General features: G+C 40.5%; 2 protein-coding genes across 2 annotated transcripts in view; one reads left to right on the top strand and one right to left on the bottom strand.

The window, feature by feature from the left end:
* The window catches only part of zdhhc17 (zinc finger DHHC-type palmitoyltransferase 17), a 20,162-nt gene extending 7,788 nt beyond the window's left edge, over positions 1-12,374 (bottom strand). Inside the window, exons 1-8 of the mRNA XM_063905089.1 lie at positions 12,151-12,374; positions 7,838-7,941; positions 3,459-3,565; positions 2,425-2,547; positions 2,150-2,227; positions 1,396-1,540; positions 951-1,015; positions 490-652 (exon numbers count right to left, since the gene is read on the bottom strand). Coding sequence (XP_063761159.1) covers positions 490-652; positions 951-1,015; positions 1,396-1,540; positions 2,150-2,227; positions 2,425-2,547; positions 3,459-3,565; positions 7,838-7,900 — 744 coding nt within the window. The 5' untranslated portion in view covers positions 7,901-7,941; positions 12,151-12,374. The remainder of the gene's footprint in view (positions 1-489; positions 653-950; positions 1,016-1,395; positions 1,541-2,149; positions 2,228-2,424; positions 2,548-3,458; positions 3,566-7,837; positions 7,942-12,150) is intronic.
* Positions 10,381-12,374, top strand: part of osbpl8 (oxysterol binding protein-like 8) — a 49,270-nt gene continuing 47,276 nt past the window's right edge. The window contains 1 exon segment of the mRNA XM_063905088.1: positions 10,381-10,675. The gene's annotated coding sequence lies outside the window, so the exon portion shown is untranslated.

Below are 12,374 nucleotides of genomic sequence, written 5' to 3'. Positions count from 1 at the left end.
CTTTAGCTTAGCGGTGGTGACGTGAAGTCATGTGACCGTGCTGTAGTTCCTTTATAGCCCAACATTAGCCGCCTTTAGCTTAGCAGTGGTGACGTGAAGTCATGTGACCGTGCTGTAGTTCCTTTATAGCCCAACATTAGCCGCCTTTAGCTTGCTTAGCTTAGCGGTGGTGACGTGAAGTCATGTGACCGTGCTGTAGTTCCTTTATAGCCCAACGTTAGCCGTCTTTAGCTTAGCGGTGGTGATGTGAAGTCATGTGACCGCGCTGTAGTTCCTTTATAGCCCAACATTAGCCACCTTTAGCTTAGCGGTGGTGATGTGAAGTCATGTGACCGTGCTGTAGTTCCTCTATAGCCCAACATTAGCCGCCTTTAGCTTAGCAGTGGTGACGTGAAGTCATGTGACCGTGCTATAGTTCCTTTATAGCCCAACATTAGCCACCTTTAGCTTAGCGGTGGGACGTGAAGTCATGTGACCGCGCTTGGTTACCTTGATGTTCTGTGCATCAACGTTAGCGTTGGCGTCCAGCAGCAGGCTGATGACCGTGGTGTTTCCAGCCAGCACGGCCCAGTGCAGCGCCGTGTTCTTGTGATATTTGTCGCCCAGATTGACCGACACGTTGAAGGTCAGCAGCAGCCGGGTCGGATCCACACTGAGGAACAACAAATACAGTCAAGAAGAGAAACAGGATCATCCTCAGGGTAAAATCAGTAAAACACTTCATTTAATTATGTCACTATTTTTTCTTCCCAGAGCTGCATAGCAACAGTGCACACACACACACACACACACACACACACACACACACACACACACACACACACACACACACACACACACACACACACACACACACACACACACACACACACACACACACACACACACACACACACACACACACACACACACACACACACACACACACACACACACACACACACACACACCTGTGTGTCCTGTACGCCGCCCACATCAGAGGAGTCATGCCGTTCTGATCCATCATGTCTACATCCTGATGAAGAGGAAACAGAAAATCAGAAGAGGTGGAAAAGAGAAGCAGTAGGGCACCCCCTGGTGGAGGGCACTGGTACAACATGCTGCACCCAAATCACACAAACACTAAAGAAATGAAGTATGATGTAATAACTGCTTTAAAACAATATCCTTGACAGATGACAGTGAATACTCTAAATGTATCTTGTAAAACAGGAAAACTCTGAATGTAAAAAGGACTATATTTGGTGTATTAAGGGTCTACTTTCTTCAGTGTTTCTCCTTTATTAGGAGCTCCGCTAGCACTAGCATAATCACGGGCTTCTTCCACATGCATAAGTAAAAAAACACACTATAGACAATGAGGTGATGATGACCCTTGGTGTTGGTGTTTCCTACCTGTCCTTTGGCGATGAGGTAAGCCACGATGGAGGTGTGTCCGAACTGTGCGGCCAGATGCACGCAGCTGCAGCCCTCGCCGTCGATCAAAGAGGGGTCCGAGCCGTACTTCATGAGCTGCACCACCATGGATAGATGGCCTTGTCTGAGGAGCAGAGCACATCACATCTCATTCCAGCGTCAAACACTTAATAATGCATTTTAAAATCAACTCGATGCTCAGTGTGGAGGTGCTCGATGCCTCCTTTTGCTGCAGAATGCTTAATGTTTAATCAACAGTCCAAAGATCCGGTATAATTAACCCTATGCTATTAAACTGCTATATTTGCACATGATATGATGCTGCCTGACTCCCTGTTTGTTCTTATCATGCTTTTGCTGCATCCAGTATATTGACTTATTATTTATATACATTTTTTGTTTCATTTCATCCTTTTCGATCCAACTTTATCCTAAAATGGAAAAACACAATTTTCTCGAGTAAATAAAAGTACAAAAGTATTTCTGCTCTGTTAACCTCCCCACAGGACACTGAGGCTTTGAAAGGTGAGCAGCACTCTGAAAGTCTGAACAGCTGGTCAGGGGGTGGGAGGGGGGGGCTTTAAAGGTCAGTGGCAGGCGACTCAATTAATAATTAAGGAGGGCAAGCGCTGCATGCCCCCCGTCTGCGTGGGAGAGAGGGTGTCAGGTGACCATCAAGTCAAAAAGGAGGTGCTGTGACCCATAGACTGTATGTTCAGTATGAAGGGGTTACCTGGTGGCCCAGTGCAGAGGAGTGGAGTTCAGGTCTCCTCCCAGCTGGTCCACGACGGCTCCCTTAGATATGTAGTACCTGCACACACACACACACACACACAGCCATCATGTCTAGACTGAAGCATCTCCTATATTACACTAGGAAGGAGAAAGGTGACTAAATTGCATCTAAAACGAACCAGCGTTTTCCTGTGATGAGTCAAACTAAATCTAAATGAGCTGCCAATAATAACACAACCTCTGTGGTTCTGCCAGCACCAGGGTTGGACTCACTTGACCAGATCTATCCTGTTGTTGATGGCGGCCCAATGGAGAAGCGTTACGTTTTCTTTGTCTGGCTGCCGGACATCGAAGCCCGCCTCCACCAGCTCCCTGCAGCGCTCGAAGATGCCGTACCTGAGGGGAGAAGAGGGATTAAATGCAAGGTAATTAAAAAGGTGAAAAACACGAGACACAAACAGACACAAGAAGCAACACAACGGCCGTCTTTAAGCAGATATTTCTAAATCAAAACAAGATAAATATGGAGTTAAATTAAATGTAACATCCCAGACATCACAATCAAAATCCTCTCATCATTTCTGAGCTTTTCATTACTGTTTTATGCACATGCTGAATCAGAAAAACCACTGACATCAATAAGTAAACACGCTGCCCTGGAGGTCCCTTTTATATATTTGTTTTAAGAAAGTGTGATTCAAGACCCGTCTGGCTCTCACAATCCATTACAGAAATTACACAATGATGCTTATTTTTAACTCTTATTTATGCAAGAGCTTAAAAGATGTGTCCTCTGTGATGCAAAATGATTATTTAATTTAGTATAATGCATTTCAGTGCAGGTTTAAGCGTATTTTGATGATTATTCTGAGAATATTGTGATTGTTTTGGGCCAGGATTAACATAACAACGTCACATTTGCCTAAAAAGAAAAATGTTAATAGGGGATCTGAATCAGAGAGGAGATACACTGTTTACTTTAGTGACACAGGGGGTTAAATGAGCATCTAGGGAGAGCTATTTGATCCCCAAGTGTCCTTACAGTCAAGATGCTTAACCCCAAACTGCTCCTTTATCGTACTGAAGTGCATGGATGTCGATGTGGATTAAACCGGTTGCAGAAGGGAAGATTAACGTTTCCTAAATTCAGAGCAGCATCTAAGAGAAAGCCATCAACATGTTGCCTGGACACACCTTCTTTATAGTGTCTGTAACACACTACATCAAACCCAATTCATGAATCATTTCCCCGAGGTTACTTTACAAACCACATGCCGGACAAAGTCCACAACGTGTGTCCCACTCACTGCGTGGCTTTGACGATGTCCCAGGTGCTGTAGTCGTCCACATGGTTCTTACGGCTCACAGTGGTCTCACTGTAGCCGTGGTTGTAATGACTCTGGGGTTTGATTTCCTGAAGACAGAAAGAGCTAAACATTAGTTGAGCTGCTTTATAAGACCCTCATGATGCAACACAATGAATGCAATGACCCAGTATTGATTTATAAGTCAAAAGATGGATAATAAACACCTTTTTTGATAAGCAACTCATCGTTTCTGTACATTCTAATGCAAAAGATCTCTTGAAAAATGTGGTTTTTTTAGGGTGAATGTATTTATTATATGTATTCAAGTGCATTGAATAGCTTAAGGTTGAAGAGTGTAGGTCAGACAAGCACATACATGTCCTAAAGATGAAGCAAAGTCAAGTAAAACAGTCATTAGTTGCAGCCATAAATACCTAAATGTATAGTCTCTGTGTATAATCTTAAAGCCAAGCCTTTTACATGAGATAACTGAAATCAAAGCACCTCATATTTCATCACATGACAGGAAAAGGCAGAATTGTAAAGACTAACTACAAGGGTTTGATAGATAATAAAGATTTAGGCAATCCCAGCAATATAAGACAGTAAACGCTGAACCAGGTCTGTTTTTACACCTTCCCCCGGTGCAAAAAGGTGGGTTTGTTGACTCATTCCTTCAAGATTTTAGCTGGGCATCTTACATTGTGTTGACAATTCCCACAGAGTCCTGAGGAGGAGGTCAATTCAGACGACAAAGGAGAAACACCTGAGAGACTTAACACAGGTGTGTGTGTGTGTACACAAGGGCTGTTTGACTTCTCCACACGGGTGTAATTACTCCACTGATTGCCCTGCAGTGATTGAGGCATCGTTAGCGGTATTAGTCACTGCTTTGACGGGTTTAAGGGTCGTTAAAAATGGAATAATTGACTCGTCTGGGACAATAACGTATTGAGAGAGCCAAGCCACCCTTAAAGTACAATATGGAGAGGATTGAATAGACTACAGGTGATGGCCTACAGGTGATTCGGTCCAATAATTGACTACAGGATTAGAAATAAAGGCTCCAGTGCAAATCCAAGGACAGGCTTGTTGAGTCCTGTCGATCTAATCAGGGACACAGATGTGACGGCTTCAGCTCATATTCAATTAGCCGCCATAGTAACATCACGGAAACCACAATTAGCCTCCGTCACCCGGACACACACACGGTCCCATACTGACCTTCTAAATAAGAGCTGAAACTAACCGAGGGAAGTTGCTGTCACTGAGATAAACAAGTCATTCAATTAAGTTGTGTTTGATTAGTTTAGTGACGTCAAAATGTTGTAAGACAAATAGTTTGGCCTGTTACATTTTGCACGCTGCTGAGGAAGAACGAGGAAGAAAACAGTCGGAAAAGCACAGTAAAAATAGACTAAAACCAATGTATGTGCTTCAGTTTCAGGGTGGTGTTATTATGCATGCTGGCACACTAACACCACCTCGGACTCTTGGATAAAATGGACACGCTATTCATTTTACGACTGTGCTTTTAAGACTATGACAAGCCAAACCGGTCATTTATTAAGGATATTAAAATACCGAGTGCCTCGTATTCATCCATAATATTGAATAGAAAATGACATGGCAATATATTTCGTGATAACTAGCTATGATAATCGACTAAAGCTGGTGACCCGCCACAATGGAGGTCTTCTATTAACAGCAAAGGCATAAAAATGGAGAATATTTCCACAAAAAGAACATCTTTGGCCGGGTAAAGAAAGGCTGGCATGCACGATTTCAGCAGCCTGTGCAAACACCAGCTCTACGAAGAGAAAACATGCATGCACATCCTCGTTCACTTTCAAGCAGTCCTCTTTATACCTGCCTCAAAACAGGAACCAACAACTAGAAAAACTGCTCCCTATGAATAGTGGAGAAACTGGTCATTGATTAATGGGTGGTATTAGATTTCCCTTGGCAAAATAGAAAGAGAAGCAGCTCATAATCTCAAAATGAACTCAACAGACCTCCTATGCAACAAAGACTAGTATTCAATTACAAACCAGTCCTCAATTGTCTGGTTCGTTTTCCAATTATGGGGTGACTTGTGATCTAGGATCCAACACCTCAATAGAAGCTTATCTATTGGTGGATGATGTTCCATATTAGCAGAGGCTTTTATATTCAGTTCATAAATCAAAACGTTATGGTCATCACCAGCGAAAATGGCTACGAGATCTTCAACACAATCACCTGTACTTACTAACTAGCGCACCTGGAAGCATCCCAACCACTCCCTGATGCAGGTAAAACAAATATGACCTTCACACGACAGCAAGCCGAACAGCTCTGCCAGAAATAAAAGCTAGCAAATGATGCAATTGACTGTGGGTGCTTCCTGATTAGATTACCTGCGGACAGTTAACCCGGCTTTATTCAATATGCAAAACCTACCTACCTACACACAGAGCCAAGATATTTAGCTGTGCATACATCCAGAACAGAGTAAACACAGTCCATGGCACATGATGTAAAATAAAAGTCAGGGAACTGTAAGAAAAAGGTGTCAAGTCCAAAACCCTACGATGGTCAATTTAAAATGGGAAATAAAACTGGATCTCCACACTTTTGAAAGGCTTTACATCACATTGACATGAAAACGCTGTAATGTTTAATTGATTAGCCAATAGTGGTCGAGTATATTGAGTTAACCTGTTGAGTATTTAACATTTCTGCAGCCTTACTCAGGTTCATGATAATGCTAACAACAGCAGATGATGATGTGTTATTAAGCTGGTTATGTAACCTATCCTCATGTAATGTCACAGTCGAAGCTATGGTCATTGCTGTGAATGATAAAGATGGGTATCATGGGCTCAAATACATCTACACGTTAAAGCGAGCTAGATAAAAAGGAGAATATCAAAGACTTCTGTTATTGGCCAACATTGTTGATATGGATTTTTCTAAAGTCATTGAATAACTATGGCAACAACCACACTGTCTTTTACTGATTTGTTTTCAGACAAATGGGTTTACTGTTCAGACTACTCGTATAACAACACATTAACAACCCCATAAATGACAGAAACGACTATACTAAATGACAATACCATTAATGACAATCCCTTAATTAAACCACTAAACTCCTGTAATACATCTGTAAGTAACTGTGCAATATATACTTCCACTTTTAATACTGTCACACTACTTTACACACCCTGCGCTTATTTCTTTTTAAATACTGTTACTGGTACTGGATGTGTATTAGGTTGATTGTGAATCGAGTCATTTAATGCATGCTTTTTCATTGATATTAAGCTATATTTGGCTCTTTACTATTGCTGTAACAATGTACATTTCCCCTCTGTGGGACGAATCAAGGGATTCTGGCTCTGAAGTGGACCAGCTGTAGGTTAGCTAGCTGAGGGCCAGTACAAAATGTAACACTTATATGAATATTTAATCATTATTAGATATGTAGCTGTTCATTTTTACCTATTATCACCAATTACCAGACACCCCAGCTTAATAAAACCATACACACTTCACCCTAATTCACATGGCTCTGTTTATCTACAAAGCTAACGTGTTTTCTTCTCGATATTTAATATAAGATATACCTTATTGATCCCGAATTGGGACATTTTGTCGGTACAACAGCATGTTAAGACAAGCGATGCACTTCATTTTAAAGAAAATAAGCAAATATACAATAAAAATATCTCAAAATAAACAATAAGACAGAACTAGAAAGTAAAATATGTACAAGTTGCCCGTGAAATGTAAAAATCTGTAGGCAAATGTGTCAAGTAAACACTATGAAGGGCCAAATAACAGCTGACACATGTCAAACTAATATATTACTTACATTAAGTGTGCAAGGAAAGGCATACTATGTTAGCTCCCTCTCTATTAATGCATGCCTCTCTTTACCTGCTGTGACTCTACCTTTCATAATAAAGGGATCCTGGTTCTGATGCAGCTACACCAGCAGCAGCAGCAGCTCTGTTTAGCTACAAAGCTAACGTCGTATGACTGCAAGGATTAAGCATCAATACCACTCCTGTTTTCCATAACACAAGTAAACACACACGGCTTACAGTCCTGGCTCCTGCTGCAGAAAACACCACCGTGTTACCAGAACAGCATCATCTGCACAGCGTGTGGTTTTTGCTTTGCAGCAGCAGAAGAAGAAGAAGGGCTAGCATTAGCATCGTTAGCATCGTTAGCTTCCTGCCAACCCCCCCACCGGTGCTTTTTGCAGGGGGCATCGGGAGTTTCGGAAAAAAGCACGGCTAAATCCCACAGCCACGCACACACAGACGTGCTTTGTGTGTTTTTTGGGTGTTCATGTGTCCGTGTGGCAGTGTGAAGTGCATGAAACTCACCTCGGGATGGAGAATAGGGACGCAGCCAGCTTCTTTCTCATATTCCTCCATCGCTTCGGCCATCTTGGTGGTGGTGATCGCTGAGCATGATGGGAAACGAGAGGCTGTGTGGGGGAAACAAACAGAGGAGAGAGGAGCTGTCACTCAAACCCTGAGGAAGGACAGACCACTCAGAAGGTCACATCATAACTAACATAGACAGTGACATGGGGGTACTACTACTATAAAATAGTAAGTATATTAAATATGTATTATAGCAAACACTCCCTGTCAGATGTGCCTGATTTATGTAACACAATTGCCATAATGGACAGGTGATGAAAAATCGAGAAATTTTGACTAAGTGGTCACCATTTTACTTTATTTGAATCGCTGAGAAGGTCAACATAATACATCTTTTGTTCAAAGTTTAATGGACTTGTTTTTGTCAGGTGGGAACAAAGACACAGACTGACAAAAGTAGGAAAGAAACCCCCATGGTGGAGTTGGATATTTATAACTCCTCCCACCTTAAAATCAAGTGTCTCACTCCTGTGTGAGGTGACCTCTGACCCTCATTTTGAGTACCACATTATTTTAACAGCACCCTCTGAGAAACTACATTTCAAAATGTGAAAACCAACCGCGTTCCACCCTACTTAAAGATGGGTTTGTGGACAAAAGAGGGTCTAAATAGTGTAGCGTAGCCCCCCCTGGTTTAGTTGGTTAGTTTGACACAAGCGGTGTGAACCACACCGGAAACAGTTAACAGGAAAAGTGGTGTCTTACGTCCTGTGTTTTTCTCTGTACTAGCTACCATTATTAATACACTTCCTATCATTTTGAATACTAGTTCCAATATTTATACTATGTCTGCCCTGCATGTTTTAATAGACTTGCATGCCAGTGGAAAAACAATCCCCTCCTCACTTTTATTACTGACACTTGGATGCTCTAAGATCCATAATTGAAAAACATTCATTTCAGACTAATTAAACAGACAATAATCTGAATTTTGCACAAGGATCCTATGTGTACAACCTTGTGCAAAACCGTTTTTTAATAAGAAACAGAAGGCATGGACAACATTGCAGTTACTGATGTGTGCCTCTAGATGTTCTCCATGTCCCATCACACGGCACTGAAGCTAAACCTCCAGCAGCCACAGGATGTCACCCTTTACCAAAGCATGCATGCACTTGACACAGCGGTACAGTTAATAAACCAGCAGGTATTTCAGTGTTATTCTAATATAAAAGGAGCGAATACAATGTGAAGAACGTCTATTGTAGGATCACACCACACACCAGCCTACAATTACGATTTTACCACAACTCGCAGACATGGAGAAGCACACTACACATGATATTGTTGTGATGTTGTATAATCATTCATAATTCTGAAGACGGCCAAGACAAATATCATTATAGAAACATGTAAAATGATACATGACATAATTGAGTTATCTATGTTAGAAAATTGAATTGGACTGTGTTTGCAGCGAAAGTGGACTGGCCCACATCCTTTATAAATAAACAGTTCATGTCCACATCACATGTTTGCGATGTGCTGTCCAGTCAGGCAGATCAGATGATCACTGAGCAGAGGAGGACGAGCCTGTTGTTGCGTCAAGCTGCCATGTTTATAAATCACAGACAGGAAGTTGAGTGCCTGGCCTTCAAAGTAAAGTCAGGTTGAAGCGTCGTTACTATTAAGTACTACTACTTCCAATTGAATTAAAATAATAATAATAATAATAATAATAATAATAATAATAATAATAATAATAATAATAATAATAATATAATAATAATATGGTCAAAAGGAAAAATAACAGCAAGTTAAGGAATAGCTTGAAATTATACACTTTTTAATTATTTTTCCGATTTATTTTAAGAAAATAAGCCTTATCTTATACTTAGTCAAGGACACTACAGAAGCCATACATTGTTATTTCTCATGCTGTTCTTTACATCTTGATAATCTTCCTTTATTTATTAATATACTTTTATTTTAGATGTATATTTTTTATATTTGATTCCAATGTAACATCCATCCTGATCCCCGGAAAAGCAAAAACAACGATAAACAAAACCGATCACAGAATTTGTTTTTAGAAAAGTGAAGACATGGTCTGCACAGAGAAGATTTTTTATAAGGTAGCACTTATTCTTATCTTATCTTAAAATATACAAACATAGCGCTAAAATACAATACAACGTTGTGAATAAATGTTAATAAATATATTTGAAAAATCAATCATCAATAAATAAACAAACAAATAAATACATAAGTATAAAAATAAAAACATGAATAATTGTCTTGTATTTTTGTTGTGAAGCGTCTTTAAGCACTGGGAAAAGTGCTATATAAATATTATTATTATTATTATTATTATTATTATTATTATTATTATTATTATGTATTATACTTTTAATTCAAACAAATAAAGATGAAACCATGACAAATATGTAGTTGTTTTTGTGTGATGCTTTTATTTTGAAATGTCCAACAGGAAGTACAATGCATTCTGGTTGCTTTGACACTACTCCAGTCAAACCAAACCCATGACAGAATCAGGCAGGCAGCTAACAAGTTGACTGTATATCTGTGGTCAACAGCTGGTAGAAAGAATATCTTTTACTGTGAAGTTAATGTTAACTGTCTAAAGTTTAATTGAGTCTCCGTTTGGCTGAAGAGGAAGCTATTCTACCACCAACTGAAGCAGTACATATCTAACGTTTGTAATAAACAGTAACTAGCCTACAGTTAGCAGACAGACGAACCTCCTGGATATTTACAACTGCTTTATCTACCGAGACTCTCAGGAAACCTACCGGGACACCACAACCAACAAAGGTAAGAAAAAAATACAACATAAATTCAACACTGCCTTTCCACTACATGTTAATGTTGTGATTAAATGCAGTTAGCTTAATTGCTAATTCGCCAGTTGGCAGAAAAACCCTAGGAAGTGCGCTGGACGTTGATGCATATTTTACGTAGTGGCCAAACAGTGGTACTACACCTCCAGTGACGCCACGGGGCCCAAAAATACTTTCCCCCATTGACTTTCATTGAGGAAAGAGACGTCTATAAATGAGAGGATAATTTTTTTAGCTAGTGAAACTGCCTAGTACGAACACTTTGAATCATTAGGGTCTCAAAAGTTGTAAAATGCGCCAAAAGCTGGATCCAGATTTTCCCTCTCCATTCATTTGACATACGGGAGATAGGAGGCGGGTCATTAGGAAAAACTCAACTGCGCATGCTCAGTGGGCCCACATACGGGTACTTTTGCTCTTCATTCGCCACTGAGCAGCTTTCATAGAAATGAACGGGGTTCTCTTTATACGTCCATGGTAGACAGCGGTGACTCTGCAGTTGGGCATTGCGTACTATTATGTAATAAACCTGGTTGCTAAATGTTAGGTGTAGCAGCTGCTTCATCTCCAAACAGTTCCCATGCATCTTAGTGTGAACATATTCAGGAATAATCTTTATTTTGGTACATGTGTGTAACGTTAGCTTCCCGTGCTTAATCAGGGACGCGATGTGCTATGCAGCAGAAATGTGCTTAATAGTGTCCTGCAGCCACACTGTATCTGGGAGATTTATGCTAGAAGTAGTGCATTTGAAAGACATCTGTTTGGCTGTGATGTGTTGCTTGTCTTGTCCCAATTCCCCATCTGTTGTGCCCACCTGCACCATCCTCAAACATCCAACGATTCAAAGGTTTTATTGTCGTATGCACAGCAGCTACAGTGCAGCAATGCCAATGAAAGTCTTGAGTCCCAGGCTCCTTCAACAATGCATCATACAAGATATAAACAATAAAAATAATAGTGCAAGAAGAAATTGAAGTAAAATAGTGCAAGAGAATGTTGCAAGGGACCGATGTGCAGGTAAATCTGTAATAAATAAAGTGTATACATCTAAAATAGAATAAAATGAGCTTAAAATAGAATGTTAAATGAAATACTGTACAGGAATAAAATACTGCTTATTGTACTTAAAAATGAATTCAAACGGATGGATGCTGAAGGTTATGAAGGCACGATGTATCTCATATATGTTGCATGTCTGCAGCCTCCTCTGCCCTGGTATCTGATACCACTTTCCACCACTCTCTCCAAGGCCAGAAGGAGAAACAGGACACTGGTTGGCAGACAGAACTGTAACTTATTCAGACAATCAATGCATCCGGCGGCACATCCTGATTTGTTTTCAGACATCTGATATCAGCCTTTAAAGTTGTTTACTATATCTTTTACACAGCCAAGAACTCTGGTCTGGTTTTTAGAAAAGTGACAATAGAAACGAACCAAACTGACCTCAGGTGATTTGAGTGAGTTTGTTCTTGGTAACTGTCCCAATCAAGGTCCTCCCAGCCACTTCTTTATTTCCATATTTTCCATCCTCTGCTTATTTGCATGTAAATGAAGGGTTATCCCAGACTTCCATGCCAACCTTGTGCTGAGGTAAAGGCTCGCAATCTAGGGTCACAGGATCTCATTTGTCAGCCAAATGAGGTTTCCATTCTGCCCTCCACGAACCA

Source organism: Eleginops maclovinus, chromosome 17, assembly GCF_036324505.1.
Source record: "Eleginops maclovinus isolate JMC-PN-2008 ecotype Puerto Natales chromosome 17, JC_Emac_rtc_rv5, whole genome shotgun sequence".
NCBI lineage: Eukaryota > Metazoa > Chordata > Actinopteri > Perciformes > Eleginopidae > Eleginops > Eleginops maclovinus.
The sequence above is the reverse complement of the archived record's forward strand: the minus strand, read 5'-3'. Positions and strand labels throughout refer to the sequence as shown.